We start from the raw sequence: 21108 nt of genomic DNA, 5'->3' as shown, positions 1-21108 counted from the left end.
GAACATGGTGGTCACCAAGAACCTGTCCTGGGACATTTTTGGGTCATTTTTGGGGCAATTTTGATGGGAATTTTGGTAATTTTGAGGTGTTTTGGGTTCTTCTGCCCACAAAATGGTCACTCCACCAATGTCCACCCCAGCATGACCCTGGTGGTTGGCAGGACCTTGGTGGTCACCAAGAACTTCTCCAGGGCAATTTTTGGGTCATTTTTGGGGGTATTTTGATGGGAATTTTGGTAATTTTTGAGGTGTTTTGGGTTCTTCTCACCACAAAATGGTCACTTTGGTGTTGTCCACCCCAGCATGACCCTGGTGGTCAGGAGGAACATGGTGGTCACCAAGAACCTGTCCTGGGACATTTTTGGGTCATTTTTGGGGGTATTTTGATGGGAATTTTTGTAATTTTGAGGTGTTTTGGGTTCTTCTGACCCCCAAATGGTCACTTTGGTGTTGTCCACCCCAGCATGACCCTGGTGGTCAGGAGGAACCTGGTGGTCACCAAGAACTTCTCCAGGGACATTTTTGGGTCATTTTTGGGGCAATTTTGATGGGAATTTTGGTAATTTTGAGGTGTTTTGGGTTCTTCTGACCACCAAATGGTCACTTTGGTGTCGCCCACCCCAGGGTCAGCCAACAGCACCGCGTCAACCTGATGACCAGCGAGAACCTCTCCATTTGCTTCTGGCCCACCTTGATGCGACCGGACTTCAGCACCATGGACGCCTTGACGGCCACCAGGACCTACCAGACAATCATCGAACTCTTCATCCACCAGTGCCCCTTCTTCTTCTCGCTCCGGCCACCGCCGGACACGCCCGGCTCGCCCGGTCCAGCTCCGGCCACCACCACGACCACGGCCGGGTCCTTCCCGCCGCCACCGCCGCCGTTGTCACCTCCTCGGACGCCGTCGCCGCCGCCGGAAGCCTTGGAGTGACCCTTGAGACGTCCGGGCAAAATTGGGCCTCTCCGGCCGACGGACGGACGGACGGACGGACGCAGAAAGGGGGAGGGGCTCGGGTGTTGGCGGGGACGTTTGTCCCAGACTTTGGCCAGGCCGGACGGACACGGACACATGGACATGGATGGACGGACGGACGGACGGACGGACGGCGCCGGGGAGGGGCCTGGGAGGGGCTGCGAGAGGGTCAGGGGGGTCCTGGTGGTGGCCGGAGGGTCCTTCATGGTGGGCCAAGGTGGTCCAAGGGTCATTTGAGATGGTCCAAGGGTCATTCATGGTGGGCCATGGTGGGCCAAGGTGGTCCAAGGTGGTCCAAGGGTCATTCAAGGTGGTCCATGGTGGTCAATGGTGGCCTGAGGGTCCTTCATGGTGGGCCAAGGGTCATTCATGGTGGGCCTGGGTGGGCCAAGGGTCATCCAAGGTGGTCCAAGATGGTCCAAGGTGGGCCAAGATGGTCCAAGGTGGGCCAAGGTGGTCCAAGGGTCATTCAAGGTGGTCCATGGTGGTCAATGGTAGCCTGAGGGTCCTTCATGGTGGGCCAAGGTTCATCCAAGGTGGGCCATGGTGGTCCAAGATGGTCCAAGGTGGCCTGAGGGTCATTCCAGGTGGTCCAAGGGTCATTCAAGGTGGGCCAGAGTGGTCCAAGGTGGTCCAGGGTGGCCTGAGGGTCATTTGAGGGGGTCCATGGTTCATTCAAGGTGGTCCAAGGGTCATCCAACATGGTCCAAGGTGGTCCAAGGTGGTCCAAGGGTCATTCAAGGTGGGCCAGGGTGGTCCAGGGTGGCCCGAGGGTCATTCAAGGTGGTCCAAGGTGGTCCAAGGGTCATTCATGGTGGTCCAAGGGTCATTTGAGATGGTCCAAGGGTCATTCATGGTGGGCCAGGGTGGGCCAAGGGTCATCCAAGGTGGGCCAGTGTGGTCAATGGTGGCCTGAGAGTCATTCAAGGTGGTCCAAGATGGTCCAAGATGGTCCAGGGTGGCCTGAGGGTCCTTCATGTTGGGCCAAGGTGGGCCAAGGGTCATCCAAGGTGGCCTGAGGGTCATCCATGGTGGTCCAGGGTGGTCTAAAGGTTGTCAAAGGTGGTCCAAGGGTCATCCAAGGTGGTCCAAGGTGGTCCAAGGTGGTCCAAGGGTCATCCAAGGTGGGCCAAGGGTCATTCAAGGTGGGCCAGGGTGGTCAATGGTGGCCTGGGGGTCATCCAAGGTGGTCCAAGGGTCATTTGAGATGGTCCAAGGGTCATTCATGGTGGACCAGGGTGGTCCAAGGTGGTCCAAGGTGGTCCAAAGGTCATCCAAGGTGGTCCAGGGTGGTCTAAAGGTTGTCAAAGGTGGTCCAAGGGTCATCCAAGGTGGTCCAAGGGTCATTCATGGTGGACCAAGGTGGTCCAAGGGTCATTCAAGATGGTCCAAGGTGGTCCGAGGTGGTCAATGGTGGCCTGGGGGTCATCCAAGGTGGGCCAAGGTGGTCCAAGGGTCATCCAAGGTGGCCTGAGGGTCATTTGAGGGGGTCCAAGGGTGGTCCAAGGTGGGCCAGAGTGGTCCAAGGTGGTCCAAGGTTCATCCAAGGTGGTCCAAGGTTCATCCAAGGTGGTCCAAGATGGTCCATGGTGGCCTGAGGGTCATTCCAGGTGGTCCAGGGTGGTCTAAAGGTCGTCCAAGGTGGTCCAAGGTTCATCCAAGGTGGTCCAGGGTGGCCTGAGGGTCATTCCAGGTGGTCCAAGGGTCATCCAGGGTGGTCCAAGAGTCATCCAAGGTGGTCCTGGGTCCATCCAAGATGGTCCAAGATGGCCCCAGGTCCATCCAAGGTTGTCCAAGATGGCCCCGGGTCCATCCCAGGAGATCCAAGATGGCCCCAGGTCAATCCAAGGTGGTCCAACATGGTCCAAGGTTGTCCAAGATGGCCCCAGGTCCATCCAAGGTTGTCCAAGATGGCCCCGGGTCCATCCCAGGAGATCCAAGATGGCCCCAGGTCAATCCAAGGTTGTCCAAGGTCCATCCAAGGTTGTCCAAGATGGCCCCAGGTCCTTCCAAGGTTGTCCAAGCTCCATCCCAGGAGATCCAAGATGGCCCCAGGTCCATCCAAGGTGGTCCAACATGGTCCAAGGTTGTCCAAGATGGCCCCAGGTCCATCCCAGGAGATCCAAGATGGCCCCGGCTCCATCCAAGGTTGTCCAAGCTCCATCCAAGGTGGTCCAAGATGGTCCCGGGTCCATCCAAGATGGTCCAAGATGGCCCCAGCTCCATCCAAGGTTGTCCAAGATGGCCCCGGGTCCATCCCAGGAGATCCAAGATGGCCTCAGCTCCATCCAAGGTGGTCCAAGATGGTCCAAGATGGCCCCAGGTCCATCCAAGGTTGTCCAAGATGGCCCCGGGTCCATCTGAGGTGGCCCCAGCTCCATCCAAGGTTGTCCAAGGTCCATCCAAGGTTGTCCAAGATGTTCCAAAGTGGTCCAGGATGGTCTCAGATCCATCCAAGGTTGTCCAAGATGTTCCAAGGTTGTCCAAGATGGCCCTGGGTCCATCCCAGGAGATCCAAGATGGTCCTGGGTCCATCCGAGGTGGTCCAAGATGGCCCCAGCTCCATCTGAGGTGGCCCCAGGCCCATCTGAGGTGGCCCCAGGTCCATCCCAGGAGATCCAAGATGGCCCCGGGTCAATCCGAGGTGGCTCAAGCTCCATCCAAGGTTGTCCAAGATGGCCCCAGGTCCATCTGAGGTGGCCCCAGCTCAATCCGAGGTTGTCCAAGCTCCATCCAAGGTGGTCCAAGATGGCCCCGGGTCCATCCCAGGAGATCCAAGATGGCCCCGGGTCCATCCAAGGTTGTCCAAGCTCCATCCAAGGTTGTCCAAGATGGCCCCAGGTCCATCTGAGGTGGCCCCAGCTCAATCCGAGGTTGTCCAAGCTCCATCCAAGGTGGTCCAAGATGGCCCCGGGTCCATCCCAGGAGATCCAAGATGGCCCCGGGTCCATCCAAGGTTGTCCAAGGTGGTCCAAGATGGCCCCAGGTGCATCTGAGGTTGTCCAAGCTCCATCCAAGATGGCCCCGGGTCCATCCAAGGTTGTCCAAGATGGTCCCAGGTCCATCCAAGGTTGTCCAAGGTTGTCCAAGATGGCCCCAGGTCCATCCCAGGAGATCCAAGATGGCCCCGGGTCCACCCAAGGTTGTCCAAGATGGTCCAAGATGGCCCCAGCTCCATCCAAGGTTGTCCAAGATGGTCCAAGATGGCCCCAGCTCCATCCAAGGTTGTCCAAGATGGCCCCGGCTCCACCCAAGGCCACCCAAGCTCCACCCCAGGAGATCCCGAGGCCACCAGGAGCCACCTGAGGCCACCAAAAGCTCCTCAGACCCCTCCACACCCCAAAAACCCCAAAAAAATCCCAAAAATCCCCAAAAAATCCCCAAAAATCCCCAAAAAATCCCCCAAAAAATCCCAAAATCCCCAAATCCGCGGATTCCGCCCCAAAAGCACTTCCGGGGGTGGGGGAGGGGCCTTGGACCTCCCTTCCCCTCCCCCTCAAATTTGGGCTTTTCCCGCCCCAAAAATTCCGGAATTTTTGGGAAAATTTTGGAAAAATCTGGGAAATTTTGGAAAATTTGAGGGAAATTTGGGGGAAATTTGGGGGATTTTGGGGCATTTTGGGGGCGGAACTGGAATTTCAAGGTACCACCGGGAGCTCCTGGCTCCTCTTCGCACTTTAAGACCCCCCCAGGACGGAAAAATCCCAAAAATAAAAATTTAAAAATAATAAAAAAAAGGCTCCAAAGTCGAAATTTTGAAATTTTCTGGGAATTTGGGGATTTTGGGAAAAATCGGGGGGAAAATGTAAAAAAAATTGAGTTTTTTTCCCAAAAAATTGCGATTTTTTCAGAAAAAAATCAGATTTTTTTCCCCCAAAAATTCAATGTTTTCTCCCCAAAAATTTCATTTTTTTCACCAAAAAATCAAATTTTTTCCCCTTAAAAAAATTCAGGTTTTTTTTCCCCAAAATTGTATTTTTTTCCTTAAAAATTCAAATTTTTCTCCCCCCAAAAAATCAAATTTTTTTCCCAGAAAAAATCAAAATTTTCCCCCAAAAATGCAGATTTTGTCCAAAAAAAATCAGATTTTTCCCCCCAAAATTCAACGTTTTTACCAAAAACCCACAGATTTTATTCCCTAAAAATTCAGGGTTTTCCCACCCCAAAATCAGCGTTTTTTTCTCCAAAAACTCAAATTTTTTTCCCCAAAAAATTCTGATTTTTTCCCCAAAAATTTAAAACTTTTCCCCCCAAAAAATTCAATTTCCCCCCCCTAAAAAAATCAAATTTTTTACTAAAAAAATTCAGGTTTTTTTCCCAAAAAATTCAAATTTTTTCCCCAAAAAATTCAAATTTTTTCCTCCCAAAAATTTCAGGGTTTTTAACAAAAAAAATCCTTTTTTTGGTAAAAAAAATTTTCTTTTTCCCCCCAAAAAATCAAATTTTTTCCCCCAAAATTTCTGATTTTTTCCCAAAAATATTTCTAATTTTTCTCCAAAATACTTGGGGTTTTTTTTACCAAAAAAATTCAATTTTTTCCCCAAAAATTCAGATTTTTTCCCCAAAAATTTCAGAGTTTTTTCCCAAAAAAAATTCAATTTTTTCGCCCTAAAAATTCAGATTTTTTTCCCAAAATTTTTTTTTTATCCCTTAAAAATCCAATTTCTCACTTGGAGATTTTGGGGAAATTTTATACCAAAATAAGGTGAAAAAAAATGGGAAAAAAATGCACAAAAATTCCAATTTTTTTCCCCAAAATTGGGGTTTTTTCCATGAAAAATCCGATTTTTCTGCTGGAATTTTTGGGGGAAATTTTGGGCAAATTTTTGGGGATTTTGAGCCCAAGAAATTGGAAAAAAAATGCACAAAAATTCAATTTTTTCCCCCAAAATTTGTTGTTTTTTCCATGAAAAATCCGCATTTTCCGCTGGAATTTTTGGGGGAAATTTTGGGGAATTTTGACCCAAAAAAAAGGTGGAAAATTTTAAGAAAATTCAATTTTTTTCCCCAAAAAATTGGGGTTTTTTTCCTTAAAAAATTTGAATTTTTACCGGGAATTTTTGGGGAATTTTGACTCAAAAAAAGGTGGAAAATTTAAAGAAAATTCAATTTTTTTCCCCCAAAAATTAGGGTTTTTTTCCTTAAAAGATTTGAATTTTTACCGGGAATTTTTAGGGAATTTTGACACAAAAAAATGCAAAAAAATTCAATTTTTTTCCTCAAAAATTTGGGGTTTTTTCCTTAAAAAATCCGAATTTTTACCGGCAATTTTTGGGGAATTTTGACACAAAAAATTGCAAAAAAATTCAATTTTTTTCCCCTAAAAAATCCGAATTTTCAGCTGCTGGAGCCTTTTAAGGGAATTTTTTTGTCAGGAGGGAAAAACCGAAGGAAAATCCATCAAAAATTGGGAATTTTGAGCCGTTTTTCCTTAAAAAAATGGGGAAAAAATTCAAATTTTTGGGCAATTTCCCCACCAATTTTTTTGGGCCAAAATTCCAAATTTTGGGGTTTTTTTGGTGGATTTGAATTTTTCCATTTTAGGGTTTTTTTCCTGATTTTTATTTTTGGGATAATCCCTAAAAAAAAAATGATGGAAAATCAAAAAAATTTTGGAATTGCTGTAAATTATTGTTGGAATAATGAATAAAAATTAATTTAAAAAATTAAATTTTAATTTAAATCCCAGAATTTTCACCAAAATTCCGAGGGATTTTTTTGGCCGTAAAAATTTGGAATTTTGGGGAGATTTTTTGGGGTTTTTGGGCTGAAAAAATCCAAAAAAAATCGGAATTTTTACAGAAATTTCGGATTTTTGGGGGGATTTTTTGGGGAATTTTTGGGATTTTTCCCGGAATTTTTTCGGGATTTGGTGCATGAGGAAAAGCCCCAGGAATTGGCGGGAAATAAAAAATGGAAAGAAGAGAAAAAAGAGGAAAAAAAAAGGAAAAAAAAAAGATTAAAAAATGAAAATAATTCCGAATAAATGGAGGAGGCTGCGGAGTTTTCATTGGGAAAGGGGAACCGGGGTTCGTTAATTGGGGTTCGTTAATTGGGGTTCGTTAATTGGGGGCTTTAATTGGGGTTCGTTAATTGGGGTTTGTTAATTGGGGTTCGTTAATTGGGGTTTGTTAATTGGGGTTTGTTAATTGGGGTTTGTTAATTGGGGTTCGTTAATTGGGGTTCGTTAATTGGGGGCTTTAATTGGGGGCTTTAATTGGGGTTTGTTAATTGGGGTTTGTTAATTGGGGTTCGTTAATTGGGGTTCGTTAATTGGGGTTCGTTAATTGGGGGCTTTAATTGGGGGCTTTAATTGGGGTTCCTTAATTGGGGTTCCTTAATTGGGGTTCGTTAATTGGTGTTCGTTAATGGGGGTTCGTTAATTGGGGTTCGTTAATTGGGGGCTTTAATTGGGGATTCATTGGGAGTTTGGGGGTGGGAATTTGGGGGTTAATTGGGGTTTAATTGGGATTTAATTGGGATTTATTTGGGGTATAATTAGGAATTAATTGGGGTTTAATTGGGATTTATTTGGGGTTTAATTGAGATTTAATTGGGATTTAAATGGGGTTTAATTGGGGTTTAATTAGGGTTTAATTGGGATTTAATTGGGGTCTAATTAGGAATTAATTGGGAATTAATTGGGGATTAATTGGAGTTGAATTGAGATTTATTTGGGGTTTAATTAGGGTTTAATTGGGTATTAATTGGGGTTTAATTAGGAATTAATTGGGAATTAATTGAAGTTTAATTGGGATTTATTTGGGTTTTAATTGGGATTTAATTGTGGTATAATTAGGAATTAATTTGGAATTAATTGGGGTTTAATTGGAGTTTAATTGAGATTTATTTGGGATTTAATTGAGATTTATTTAGGATTTAATTGGGGTTTAATTGGGATTTAATTGGGGTTTAATTAGGATTGGTCTGGGATTTATTTGGGAATTAATTGGGAATTTTGGGGGAAAATTGGGATTTAATTGGGATTTTAATTGGGATTTTAATGGGATTTAATTGGGATTTGACTGGGATTTAATTGGGATTTAACTGCCATTTTTAATTGGGAATTTGAGCTTGGAAAGTTGGGATTTAATTGGGTTTTAATTTGGAATTAATTGGGATTTAATTGGGGTTGGCAAATTGGGATTTAATTGGGATTTTAATGGGATTTAATTTGGAATTAATTGTGAATTTGGGGTTGGAAAATTGGGAATTAATTGGGGTTTAATAGGAATTCAATTGAGATTTATTTGGGAATTAATTGAGATTTAATTGGGGTTTAATTGGGATTTAATTGGGATTTAATTGGGATTTTAATGGGATGTAATTGGGAATTAACTGGGATTTAATTGGGATTTAATTGGGATTATTAACTGGGAATTTGGGCTTGGAAAGTTGGGATTTAATTGGGTTTTAATTTGGAATTAATTGGGAATTAATTGGAAATTAATTGGGATTTAATTGGGATATATTTGGGAATTAATTGGGAATTTGGGGTGGGAAAATAGGGAATTAATTGGGACTTAATTGGGATTTAATTGGGGTTTAATTGGGAATTAGGGTGGGAAAATAGGGATTTAATTAGGATTTAATTAGGATTTAATTGGGATTGAACTGGGACTCCTCCCCTTCCCCAAACTCAGACCACGCCCCTTTCTTCATGACCACGCCCCTTTAAACCTCATTAATATTCATGACCACGCCCTCTTTAAACCTCATTAATATTCACAACCACGCCCGTTTAACCTCATTAATATTCATGCCCATACACAAAATGGCCGCTCATGGCCCCGCCCCTTTCAGCACCTCCTGCGCTCCCATTGGCCGAGCCGCCTGCCAATCACCCCAAACCCCGCGCTCTGATTGGTCGGCGCCAAAATGCGAAATTTTCACCTTTTTTGGGCAGGGGGAGGGGCCAGAGGAGGCCACGCCCCTTTACCCACCCCAAGGAGGCTCTGATTGGCTGAAGGATTAAGCCACGCCCACCACTAAAGCCACGCCCCTTTAGGAGCCCAAAGTGGGGCAGCCCTGGAGGGGCCGGGGGAAATTTGGGGAATTTTGGGATAAATTTTGGGATAAATTTTGGGATAATTTGGGGAATTTTGGGAAATTTCAGATCCTGAGGGGAATTTTGGGAATTCAGGGAGGAAATTTGGGATAATTTTGGGCAAATTTTGGGATAATTTGGGGAATTTTATCTGGAATTTTGGGAATTCTGTGAGGAATTTTCAGGGAATTTTGGGATAATTTTGAGAGGAATTTTGGGGTAATTTTGAGAGGAATTTTGGGGTAATTTGGGGAATTTTTGGGATAATTTTAGGAATATTGGGACGATTTTTGAAATTTTGATAATTTCAGGAGGATTTTGGGATAATTTTTGGAATTTTGGGATAATTTTGGGATAATTTCGGGAATTTTGGGATGCCCCCCAAAGAAGCCCCAAACCTCCCCAATTTTTTCCCATTTTCCCCCCAAAAAAAAGAGGCAAAACCAGCGAATTTTGGGCCGTTTTTTGGCAATTTTTTCCAAAAAAAGCGGGGAAAATTCCAGAATTTTTGGGAATTTTTGGGAATTTTTGGGAATTCCCCTCAGAGCTCGTCCAGGCCATCGTTCCCACAACTTTATTCTCATTTTCCCCCCCAAAAAAGAAGCAAAACCAGCGAATTTTGGGCCATTTTAGGGCGATTTTTTCCCAAAAAAAGTGGGAAAAATTCCAGAATTTTGGGAATTTTCGGGAATTTTTGGGAATTTGGGGAATTTCCCCTCAGAGCTCATCCAGGCCATCGTTCCCACAACTTTATTCTCATTTTCCCCCCAAAAAAAGAGACAAAACCAGCGAATTTTGGGCCGTTTTTTGGCGATTTTTTCCCAAAAAAAGCGGGAAAAATTCCAGAATTTTTGGGAATTTTGGGGGATTTTGGGGAATTTTTGGGATTTCCCCTCAGAGCTCGTCCAGGCCGTCGTCCTCGGGCGGGAAATCGCCGGCTGTGACGTGCTGGGGTCGCACGAAGGCCCCGAATTTGGGGGGACACTCGAAATAACGGCGGCCGCCCACGCTGGGGAGATAAGGAGGAGATAAAAGAGAGATAAGGGGGAGATAAGAGAGAGATAAGGGAGAGATAAGACAGAAAAAAAAAATTTGGGAGGAGCCGTTCAGGACCTCCCAAAATCACCCCAAAATCCCCCCAAAATCCTCCCCTAAAATCTCCCAAAATTCCCCCTTAAAATTCCTTCAGGATCTCCCAAAATCCCCCCCAAAATCCCCAAAATTCCTCCCAAAATCCCCCCCAAAATCCCCCAAATCCTCCTCAAAATCCCCAAAATCCCCCCCAAAATCCCCCCCCAAAAACCCCCCCAAAATCCCCAAAATTCTCCCCCCAAAACCCCCCCAAAATCTCCCCCAAAATCCCCCCCAAAATCCCCCCAAAATCTCCCCCAAAATCCCCCCCAAAATCCCCCCCAAAATCCCCCCAAAATCCCCCCCAAAATCCCCCCAAAATCCTCCCCTTCAGAATCCCCTAAAACCTCCCAAAATCCCCCCGAAAATTCCCCCAAAATCCCCCCCAAAATCCTCCCCAAAATTCCGCCCTAAAATCCCTCCAGGATTCTCTAAAATGCCCCAAAATCCCCCAAAATCCCTGCAGGATCCCCCAAATTCCCCCCAAAACCTCTCCAGGACTTCCCCAAAATCTCCCCAAACCCCTTTAGGATCCCCCAAACCCTATGAGGACCCCCCCAAAAACCCCTCCAGGATGCCCCAAATCCCTCCAGGACCCCCCAAAACCCCCCCAAAACCCCCTGAAAGCCCCTCCAGGACCCCCCAAACCCCTCCAGGACCCTCAAATCCCTCCACAACCTCCCAAATTTCCCCCCAAAACTCCCCCAAATCCCCTCCAGGATCCCCCAAAACTCCTCCAGAACCCCCTGAAACCCCTCCAGGACCCCCTGAAACCCCTCAAAGCCTCTCCAGGATCCCCCAAAACCCCTCCAGAACCCCCTGAAACCCCTCCAGGACCCCTCAAAACCCCCCCAAAACCCCTCCAGGACCCCCCCCAAAACCCCTCCAGAAACTCCTGAACCCCCTTAAATCCCCTCCAGGATCCCCCAAATCCCCTCCAGGACCCCCTGAAACTCCTCCAGGACCCCCAAAACCCCTCCACAACCTCCCAAATTCCCCCCCAAACCCCTCCAGAACCCCTGAAACCCCTCCAGGATCCCCCGAACTCCCCCAGGACCCCCCAGAATCCCCCCCAAAACCCCTCCAGGATGCCCCAAACCCCTCCAGGACCCCCCAAATTTCCCCAAACCCCTCCAGTAACCCTGAAACCCCTCAAAGCCTCTCCAGGATCTCCCCAAACCCCTCCAGGATCCCCCAAAACCCCTCCAGAAACCCCTGAAACCCCTCAGAGCCCCCCCAGGATCCCCCAAATCCCCTCCAGGACGCCCCAAACCCCTCCACAACCTCCCAAATTTACCCCAAACCCCCTCCAGAACCCCCTGAAATCCCCCCAAATCCCCTCCAGGATCCCTCAAATCCCCTCCAGAACCCCCTGAACCCCCCCAAACCCCTCCAGGACCCCCCAAAACCCCTCCAGAAACTCCTGAACCCCCTTAAATCCCCTCCAGGATCCCCCAAATCCCCTCCAGGACCCCCTGAAACTCCTCCAGGACCCCCAAAACCCCTCCACAACCTCCCAAATTCCCCCCCAAACCCCTCCAGAACCCCCTGAAACCCCTCCAGGATCCCCCGAACTCCCCCAGGACCCCCCAGAATCCCCCCCAAAACCCCTCCAGGATGCCCCAAATCCCTCCAGGACCCCCCAAAATCCCCCAAACCCCTCCAGAACCCCCTGAAACCCCTCAGAGCCCCTCCAGGATCCCCAAAGCCCCCTCCAGGACCCCCTGAAACCCCTCAAGGACCCCCCAGAATCCCCCCCAAATTCCCTCCAGGATCCCCCAAACCCCTCCAGGACCCTCCAAGATTCTCCAAAACCCCTCAAGGACCCTCCAGGATCCCCCCTAAATCCCGTCCAGGATCCCCCAAATCCCCTCCAGGACCCCCCAAAATCCCCCCAAACCCCTCCAGGACCCCCCAAAATCCCATCAAACCCCTTTAGGACCCCCTGAAACCCCTCAAGGACCCTCAAACCCCTCCAGGATCCCCCAAATCCCCTCCAGGACCCCCCAAAACCCCTCCAGAAACCCCTGAACCCCCTTAAATCCCCTCCAGGATCCCCCAAATCCCCTCCAGGACCCCCCAAAACCCCTCCAAAGCCCTTTGAAACCCCTCAAAGCCTCTCCAGGATCCCCCAAATCCCCTCCAGGACCCTCAAATCCCCTCCAGGACCCCCCCAAACCCCCCCAAACCCCCTCTCCCCTCACCTCCCATCGTGCTTGCCCAGCGGTTCATCGTAGCGCACGCCCCACCCAAAAGCCCGGCTTAAAATCGGTCTCACCTTGGGCGGAAAAAGAGAGGAAAAAACCACCAAAAAAACCATTTAAAAAAAGCAGAAAAAGGCGACAAAAAGGCGACAAAAAGGGGACAAAAAGGGGACAAAAAGGGCACAAAAAGGGCACAAAAAGAGGCGGCACGAACCCACGAAGGCGATGCTGCCCCTCCGGCAGGGCTGCCCGGGCACCCGCACCTCGCATCGGGCCCCGAGCGGGAGCGCGGCCGCCGCCGCCGCCTCCTGAGCCCGGCGCTGCTCCCGCTCCTGCTCCCGCTCCCGCTCCCGCTCCCGGTCCCAGCGGCCCCACGAGCGCTGCCGCAGGAAGGAGCGCACGGACTCTGCGGGGACAGCGAGGGGACATCAGGGGTGGCACTTTGGGGACAGGGACACGCTGGTCCCGTTCCCATTCCCGGCCCCATTCCCGTTCCCATTCCGGGTTTTGTTCCCATTCCCGGCCCCATTCCCGTTCCCATTCCTGGTCTTGTTCACGTTCCCGTTCCGGGTTTTGTTCCCATTCCTGTTCCCATTCCCGTTCCCATTCCCGGTCCCAGCAGCCCCAGGAGTTCAGGGACCTCGTGGGGACATCAGGGGGTGGCACTTTGGGGACAGGGACACGCTGGTTCCGTTCCTATTCCCAATCCCGGACCCGTTCCTGGTCTTGTTCCCGTTCCCATTCCGGGTTTTGTTCCTGATCCCGTTCCCATTCCCGGTCCCAGCGGCCCCAGGAGCGCAGGGACCCCGTGGGGACATCAGGGGTGGCACTTTGGGGACACTCTGGTCCTGGTCCCGTTCCTAGTCCTGGTCCCGTTCCTATTCCGGGTCTTGTTCCCAATCCTGATCCCATTCCCGTTCCCATTCCCGTTCCTGTTTCCATTCCCATTCCCGGTCTCAGCGGCCCCAGGATTGCAGGACCCCGTGGGGACATCAGGGGACATCAGGGGTGGCACTTTGGGGACAGGGACACGCTGGTCCTGGTCCCGTTCCTATTCCCAAGCCCGGACCCGTTCCTGGTCTTGTTTCCGTTCCCATTCCTGGTCGTTTCCATTCCCGTTCCGGGTCTTGTTCCCGATCCTGTTCCCATTCCCGTTCCCATTCCCGTTCCCATTCCCGGTCCCAGCAGCCCCAGGAGTGCAGGGACCCCGTGGGGACATCAGGGGGACACTTGGGGACACTCAGGTCCCGGTCCCATTCCTATTCCTGGTCCCATTCCGGGTCTTGTTCCCGATCCTGTTCCCATTCCCGTTCCCATTCCCGGCCCCATTCCCGGTCCCAGCAGCCCCAGGAGTTCAGGGACCCCGTGGGGACATCGGGGGACATCAGGGGTGGCACTTTGGGGACAGGGACACGCTGGTTCCGTTCCTATTCCCAATCCCGTTCCCGTTCCTGGTCTTGTTCCCGTTCCCATTCCGGGTTTTGTTCCTGATCCTGATCCCGTTCCCATTCCCGGTCCCAGCAGCCCCAGGAGCGCAGGGACCCCGTGGGGACATCAGGGGACATCAGGGGGACACTTGGGGACACGCTGGTCCTGGTCCCGTTCCTATTCCTGGTCCCGCTCCCGTTCCCATTCCGGGTTTTGTTCCTGATCCTGCTCCCGTTCCCATTCCCGGCCCCATTCCCGTTCCCATTCCGGGTTTTGTTCCTGGTCCCGCTCCCGTTCCCATTCCGGGTTTTGTTCCTGATCCCGCTCCCGTTCCCATTCCCGGCCCCATTCCGGGTTTTGTTCCTGGTCCCGCTCCCGTTCCCATTCCGGGTTTTGTTCCTGATCCTGATCCCATTCCCATTCCGGGTTTTGTTCCCATTCCCGGCCCCATTCCCATTCCCATTCCGGGTTTTGTTCCCATTCCCGGCCCCATTCCCGGTCCCATTCCCGGTCCCAGCGGCCCCAGGATTGCAGGGACCCCGTGGGGACATCAGGGGACATCAGGGGTGGCACTTTGGGGACAGGCACACGCTGTGCTCTTGTCGTAGTCGCTCTCGGCCATCTCTGGGGCACTTGGAACGTGTCCCCAATGTCCCCAATGTCCCCAATGTCCCCAATGTCCAACAGCTCCAATGTCCTCAATGTCCCCAACACCCTCAATGTCCCCAAACATCCCCAAACATCCCCAATGTCCCCAACACCTCCAATGTCCCCAATGTCCCCAAACCCTCAATGTCCCTTGATGTCCTCATTGTCCTCAAGACCTCCAATGTCCCCAACGTCCCCAACATCCCCAATGTCCCCAATGTCCCCAAAGTTCCCAATCCCTCAATGTCCCCAACACCCTCAATGTCCCCAAACATCCCCAATGTCCCCAATGTCCCCAACACCCCCCCAATGTCCCCAATGTCCTCAACACCCTCAATGTCCCTTGATGTCCTCATTGTCCCCAAGACCTCCAATGTCCCCAACGTCCTCAACATCTCCAATGTCCCCAATCCCTCAATGTCCCCAATGTCCCCAACATCTCCAATGTCCCCAATGTCCCCAAAGTTCCCAACACCTCCAATGTCCCCAATCCCTCAATGTCCCCAGTGTCCCCAGTGTCCCCATTGTCCCCAGTGTCCCCAGACATCTCCAATGTCCCCATTGTCCTCAACGTCCCCAATGTCCCCAATGTCCCCCCAATGTCCCCAACACCCCCCAATGTCCCCAATGTCCCCAACACCCCCCAATGTCCCCAATGTCCCCAACCCCTCAATGTCCCAAATGTCCCCATTGTCCCCATTGTCCCCATTGTCCCCAGTGTCCCCATTGTCCCCGATGTCCCCATTGTCCCCAATGTCCCCAGTGTCCCCAATGTCCCCAACACCCCCCAATGTCCCCAATGTCCCCAACCCCTCAATGTCCCAAATGTCCCCATTGTCCCCAATGTCCCCAACCATTCCAGTGTCCCCATTGTCCCCAATGTCCCCATTGTCCCCAATGTCCCCAGTGTCCCCAGTGTCCCCAGTGTCCCCAGGGCCACCTGTCCTCTTGTCGTAGTCACTCTCGGCCATCTCGTACTTGGCCACCTGGGACAGGTCCTCGAACTGCCCGGCCCGGGCCCCGCTCCGGTCTGTCACCTGCAGGGGTGGCACTGTCACTGTCACCCATGGGGTGGCACTGTCACCTGCAGGGGTGGCACTGTCACTGTCACCCGTGGGGTGGCACTGTCACCTGCAGGGGTGGCACTGTCACTGTCACCCGTGGGGTGGCACTGTCACTGTCACTGTCACTCAAAGGGGTGGCACTGTCACCTGCAGGGGTGGCACTGTCACACGGGGGTGGCACTGTCACTCAAAGGGGTGGCACTGTCATTCAAGGGGGTGGCACTGTCACTGTCACCCGGGGGTGGCACTGTCACCTGCAGGGGGTGGCACTGTCCCTTCACCATGGTGTCACTGTCCCTCGCCACGGTGCCACCGTCCGTCAGAAAGCTGCCACCATCCCTCAGCAATGCCACCCCCACCCAGGTGCCCCCAAGAGGTGACACAGGAGGGGACACGGTGACACAGGAGGTGACACAGGAGGTGACACAGGAGGGGACACGGAGACACAGAGAGGGGACACGTTGAGGGAGGTGACACGGAGAGGGAGGGGACACCGAGAGGGGACCCGGTGACACGGAGAGGGGACATGGTGAGGGAGGGGACCTGGTGACACAGGAGGTGACAAAGGAAGGGACACGGTGACACAGGAGGTGACACAGGAGGGGACCCGGTGACACCGGAGGTGACACAGGAGGTGACACAGGAGGGACCCGGTGACACAGGAGGGGACCTGGTGACACGGAGAGGTGACATGGGGAGGTGACACAGAGGGGACCCGGTGACACAGGAGGTGACACAGTGACACAGGAGGGACATGGTGACACAGGAGGGGACACGGTGACACAGGAGGTGACACAGGAGGTGACACAGTGACACAGAGGGGACACAGGAGATGACACCAGAGGTGACACAGGAGGTGACACAGGAGGTGACATGGTGACACAGTGAGGGAGGTGACACAGGAGGGGACACAGGAGGTGACACAGGAGGTGACACAGGAGGGGACATCGAGAGGGAACATGGTGACACCAGAGGTGACACAGGAGGTGACACCACAGGTGACACAGAGGGGACCCGGTGACACCGGAAGTGACACAGGAGGTGACACTGGAGGTGACACAGTGACCCAGGAGGTGACACAGTGGGGGAGGTGACACAGAGGTGACCCGGTGACACCCACGTGCAGGCGGCAGCCGTCGGTGACGGGGTAGGAGCCCAGCAGGGCCTCGTCACAGTCCAGGCTCCCCAGGGGCTCATCCTCGGCTCCAAACAGCTCCAGCTCCATGCACGAGGCCGGGGAGCCCACAACCAGCTCCAGCTTGCACTGGGGGGACAATGGGGACATTGGGGACACTGAGAGGGACATTGGGGACACTGGGAGTGGCTTTGGGGACACCGGGAGTGGCACTGGGAGGGTCCCAGTCCAGGGTCCCCAAGGGTTTGTCCTTGGTTCCAGCTCCATGCACGAGGCCGGGGAGCCCACAACCAGCTCCAGCTTGCACTGGGGGGACAATGGGGACATTGGGGACACTGGGAGGGACATTGGGGACATTGGGGACACCAGGAGTGGCGCTGGCAGTGTCCCAGTCCAGGGTCCCCAAGGGTTTGTCCCTGTCACCAAACAGCTCCAGCTCCATGCACGAGGCCGGGGAGCCCACAACCAGCTCCAGCTTGCACTGGGGGGACAATGGGGACATTGGGAGTGGCTTTGGGGACACTGGGAGGGACATTGGGGACACCAGGAGTGGCACTGGGATCCCCCCAGTAACTCCCAGTTGCCACTGGAAAGGGACACTGGGGACACTGGAAATGGAACTCAAGATACTGGGGACACTGGGAATGGCATTGGGGACATTGGGAGTGGCACTGGGGACATTGGGGATGGCACTGGGGACATTGGGGACACTGGGAGTGGCACTGGGGACACTGGGAGTGGCACTGGAACCTCACCAGCAGCTCCAGTTTGCACTGGGAGGGGACAATGGGGACACTGGGGACACTGGAGATGGCACTCAAGATACTGGGAATGGCACTGGGGACACTGGGGATGGCACTGGGGACATTGGGGACACTGGGAGGGACATTGGGGACACCAGGAGTGGCGCTGGCAGTGTCCCAGTCCAGGGTCCCCAAGGGTTTGTCCTTGTCACCAAACAGCTCCAGCTCCATGCACGAGGCCGGGGAGCCCACAACCAGCTCCAGCTTGCACTGGGGGGACAATGGGGACATTGGGAGGGACATTGGGGACATTGGGGACACTGGGAGTGGCACTGGGAGGGTCCCAGTCCAGGGTCCCCAAGGGTTTGTCCTTGGTTCCAGCTCCATGCAGGACATGGGGACAGCACCAGCAGCTCCAGTTTGTACTGGGAGGGGACAATGGGGACACTGGGGACACTGGGAGTGGCTTTGGGGACATTAGGAGTGGCTTTGGGGACATTGGGGACACCGGGAGTGGCACTGGGAGGGTCCCAGTCCAGGGTCCCCAAGTGTTTGTCCCTGTCACCAAACAGCTCCACGTCCATGCAGGACTTTGGGTCCCACTTTGGGGCTTGGGGTTCCCAGTTTGGGATTTGTGGGGTCCCAGTTTGGGGTTTGGGGGTCCCAGTTTGGGATTTGTGGGGTCCCAGTTTGGGGGTCCCAGTTTGGGGTTTGTGGGGTCCCAGTTTGGGGCTTGGGGTTCCCAGTTTGGGATTTGTGGGTCCCAGTTTGGGGTTCCCAGTTTGGGGCTTGGGGTTCCCAGTTTGGGATTTGTGGGTCCCAGTTTGGGGTTCCCAGTTTGGGGCTTGGGGTTCCCAGTTTGGGATTTGTGGGGTCCCAGTTTGGGGTTCCCAGTTCAGGGTTTGTGGGGTCCCAGTTTGGGATTTGTGGGGTCCCAGTTTGGGATTTGTGGGGTCCCAGATTGGGGTTTGGGGGTCCCAGTTTGGGGTTCCCAGTTTGGGATTTGTGGGGTCCCAGTTTGGGGTTTGGGGGTCCCAGTTTGGGATTTGTGGGGTCCCAGTTTGGGGTTTGGGGGTCCCAGTTTGGGATTTGTGGGGTCCCAGTTTGGGGTTCCCAGTTCAGGGTTTGTGGGGTCCCAGTTTGGGATTTGTGGGGTCCCAGTTTGGGGTTTGGGGGTCCCAGTTTGGGATTTGTGGGGTCCCAGTTTGGGGTTCCCAGTTCAGGGTTTGTGGGGTCCCAGTTTGGGATTTATGGGGTCCCAGTTTGGGGTTTGTGGGGTCCCAGTTTGGGGTTTGGGGGTCCCAGTTTGGGGTTCCCAGTTTGGGGTTTGTGGGGTCCCAGTTTGGGGGTTCCTGGTTCCCATTCCACCCCTCCCGGTTCCCATTCTCCCACTTCTGTTCCCATTGTCCCGTTCCCGTTATCCCGGTCCCGTTCCCATTATCCCAGTCCCATTATCCCGGTCCCAGTCCCATTCCCACTGTCCCGTTCCCATTATCCCAGTCCCGTTCTCCCGGTCCCATTCCCGTTATCCCAATCCCATTCCCGTTATCCCAGTCCCATCATCCCGGTCCCATTCCCATTCTCCCGGTCCCATTCCCGTTATCCCGGTCCCGGTCCCATTCCCGTTCTCCCGGTCCCATTCCCGTTATCTCGTTCCCATTATCCCAGTCCCATTATCCCGCTCCCAGTCCCGTTCCCACTGTCCCGTTCCCATTATCCCAGTCCCGTGCTCCTGGTCCCGCTCCCGTTATCCCGATCCCGTTCCCGTTATCCCAGTCCCATCATCCCAGTCCCATTCCCGTTATCCCGGTCCAATTCCCATTCTCCCAGTCCCAGTCCCATTCCCACTGTCCCGTCCCCATTCTCCCAGTTCCATTCCCATTCTCCCGGTCCAATTCCCATTATCCCGGTCCAATTCCCATTATCCCGGTCCCAGTCCCGTTATCCCGGTCCCGTTCCCATTCCCGTTATCCCGGTCCAATTCCCATTCTCCCAGTCCCACTCCCATTCCCCCAGTCCCATTCCCATTATCCCAGTCCCATTCCCCCAGTCCCATTCCCATTATCCCCGTCCAATTCCCGTTATCCCGGTCCCAGTCCCAGTCCCATTCCCATTATCCCAGTCCCATTCCCATTATCCCGGTCCCATTCCCATTATCCCGGTCCCACTCCCATTATCCCAGTCCCATTCCCATTATCCCAGTCCCATTCCCCCAGTCCCATTCCCATTATCCCGGTCCCATTCCCATTATCCCGGTCCCAGTCCCATTCCCACTGTCCCATTCCCATTATCCCAGTCCCATTCCCCCAGTCCCATTCCCATTATCCCGGTCCCAGTCTCGTTATCCCGTTCCCGTTCCCGTTATCCCAGTCCCGTTCTCCCGGTCCCATTCCCGTTATCCCGGTCCAATTCCCATTCTCCCAGTCCCAGTCCCGTTCCCACTATCCCGTTCCCATTATCCCGTTCCCATTATCCCAGTCCCATTATCCCGGTCCAATTCCCGTTCTCCCGGTCCCATTCCCATTATCCCGGTCCCATTCCCATTATCCCGGTCCCACTCCCATTCCCCCAGTCCCATTCCCATTATCCCAGTCCCATTCCCCCAGTCCCATTCCCATTATCCCGGTCCCATTCCCATTATCCCGGTCCCACTCCCATTCCCACTGTCCCATTCCCATTATCCCAGTCCCATTCCCCCAGTCCCATTCCCATTATCCCGGTCCCATTCCCGTTATCCCGTTCCCATTATCCCGGTCCCATTCCCATTATCCCAGTCCCGTTATGCCGGTCCCATTCCCATTCTCCCGATCCCATTCCCATTCTCCCGATCCCATTCCCATTCTCCCGATCCCATTCCCGTTCTCCCGGTCCCATTCCCGTTATCCCAGTCCCGTTCCCATTATCCCGATCCCATTCCCGTTCTCCCGGTCCCATTCCCGTTATCCCGGTCCAATTCCCGTTATCCTGGTCCCAGTCCCATTCCCACTGTCCCGTCCCCATTCTCCCGGTCTGGTTCCCATTCTCCCGGTCTCATTCTCATTATCCCGGTCCTGCTCCCGTTATCCCGGTCCCATTCCCGTTATCCCGGTCCCATTCCCTTTATCCCGTTATCCCTTATCCCGTTATCCATTCTCCCTTATCCCGGTGCCGCTCCGGTACCTTGAGCTCGGCGATGGTGAGCGCAGGCGAGAAGCGTTTACAGGCACGGAAAGCGTTCAGGGAGCTGCTCACCGCCAGCCACACCGGGCCCGGCCCGGTCCCGCTGCCGTTCATGGCTCCGGTACCGACCGGGCCCTGCCGGTACCGCCCCACCGGAACCGAACCGGGAGTCCCGGACACGCCCAGGCTCCTCCGGCAGCTCCCCGAGCTCCTCCGGCAGCTCCCCGAGCCCCTCCGGGAGCCTCCGGGAGCCTCCGGCTCTCCCGAACCGGGAGCCCCGAACGGTTCCGGGCCCGCCCGAACCGGATCCGCTTCTGGAACCTTCACGGGCCGCCACAGCCGGGACCGGTGAGGGAGCGGCCAATCAGAGCCGGCGAATGAGGTCACATGATGCAAACCGACCAATAGCTATCAAGGAAAGGCGGGACTAAGAGAAAATTACCCAATAGACGCATAAAGGGCGGGATAAATGAGGACTGACCAATAGGAAGAGAGAGGGGGTGGGGAAAAATAGAAGCTCAGCCAATAAAAAGACGAGCAGGGCGTGTCTAAGAGTAAAAGGACCAATAAAAT

The 21108-nt window shown here is 53.1% G+C and overlaps 2 protein-coding genes across 48 annotated transcripts in view; one reads left to right on the top strand and one right to left on the bottom strand.

The window, feature by feature from the left end:
• The window catches only part of LOC139586484 (rho GTPase-activating protein 35-like), a 34722-nt gene extending 28186 nt beyond the window's left edge, over positions 1–6536 (top strand). The window contains exons 7-14 of one of the 47 annotated variants that reach the window (XM_071419965.1): positions 625–1853; positions 1905–3434; positions 3517–3547; positions 3590–3609; positions 3662–3672; positions 3746–3765; positions 4077–4118; positions 4232–6536. In XM_071419965.1, coding sequence (XP_071276066.1) covers positions 625–934 — 310 coding nt within the window. In that variant the 3' untranslated portion in view covers positions 935–1853; positions 1905–3434; positions 3517–3547; ... (3 more) ...; positions 4077–4118; positions 4232–6536. The other 46 variants (XM_071419957.1, XM_071419931.1, XM_071419950.1 and 43 more) reach the window with 46 other exon arrangements.
• Positions 6537–9813: 3277 nt separating this feature from the next.
• On the bottom strand, positions 9814–20914 carry LOC139586482 (tubulin-folding cofactor B-like). Its single transcript, XM_071419914.1, is given in 7 exon segments — positions 9814–10032; positions 12359–12399; positions 12401–12432; positions 12573–12764; positions 15375–15471; positions 16619–16762; positions 20536–20914. Coding segments are annotated over 7 exon segments (735 nt in total). The 5' UTR covers positions 20650–20914; the 3' UTR covers positions 9814–9917.
• Positions 20915–21108: the final 194 nt, after the last annotated feature.

The sequence above is a fragment of the Agelaius tricolor genome, unplaced genomic scaffold (genome assembly GCF_023055355.1).
Source record: "Agelaius tricolor isolate 1412-34295 unplaced genomic scaffold, bAgeTri1.0.p SCAF_119, whole genome shotgun sequence".
Lineage (NCBI taxonomy): Eukaryota > Metazoa > Chordata > Aves > Passeriformes > Icteridae > Agelaius > Agelaius tricolor.
Note: the sequence above shows the minus strand (reverse complement) of the source record. Positions and strands in the feature narration are given on the sequence as shown.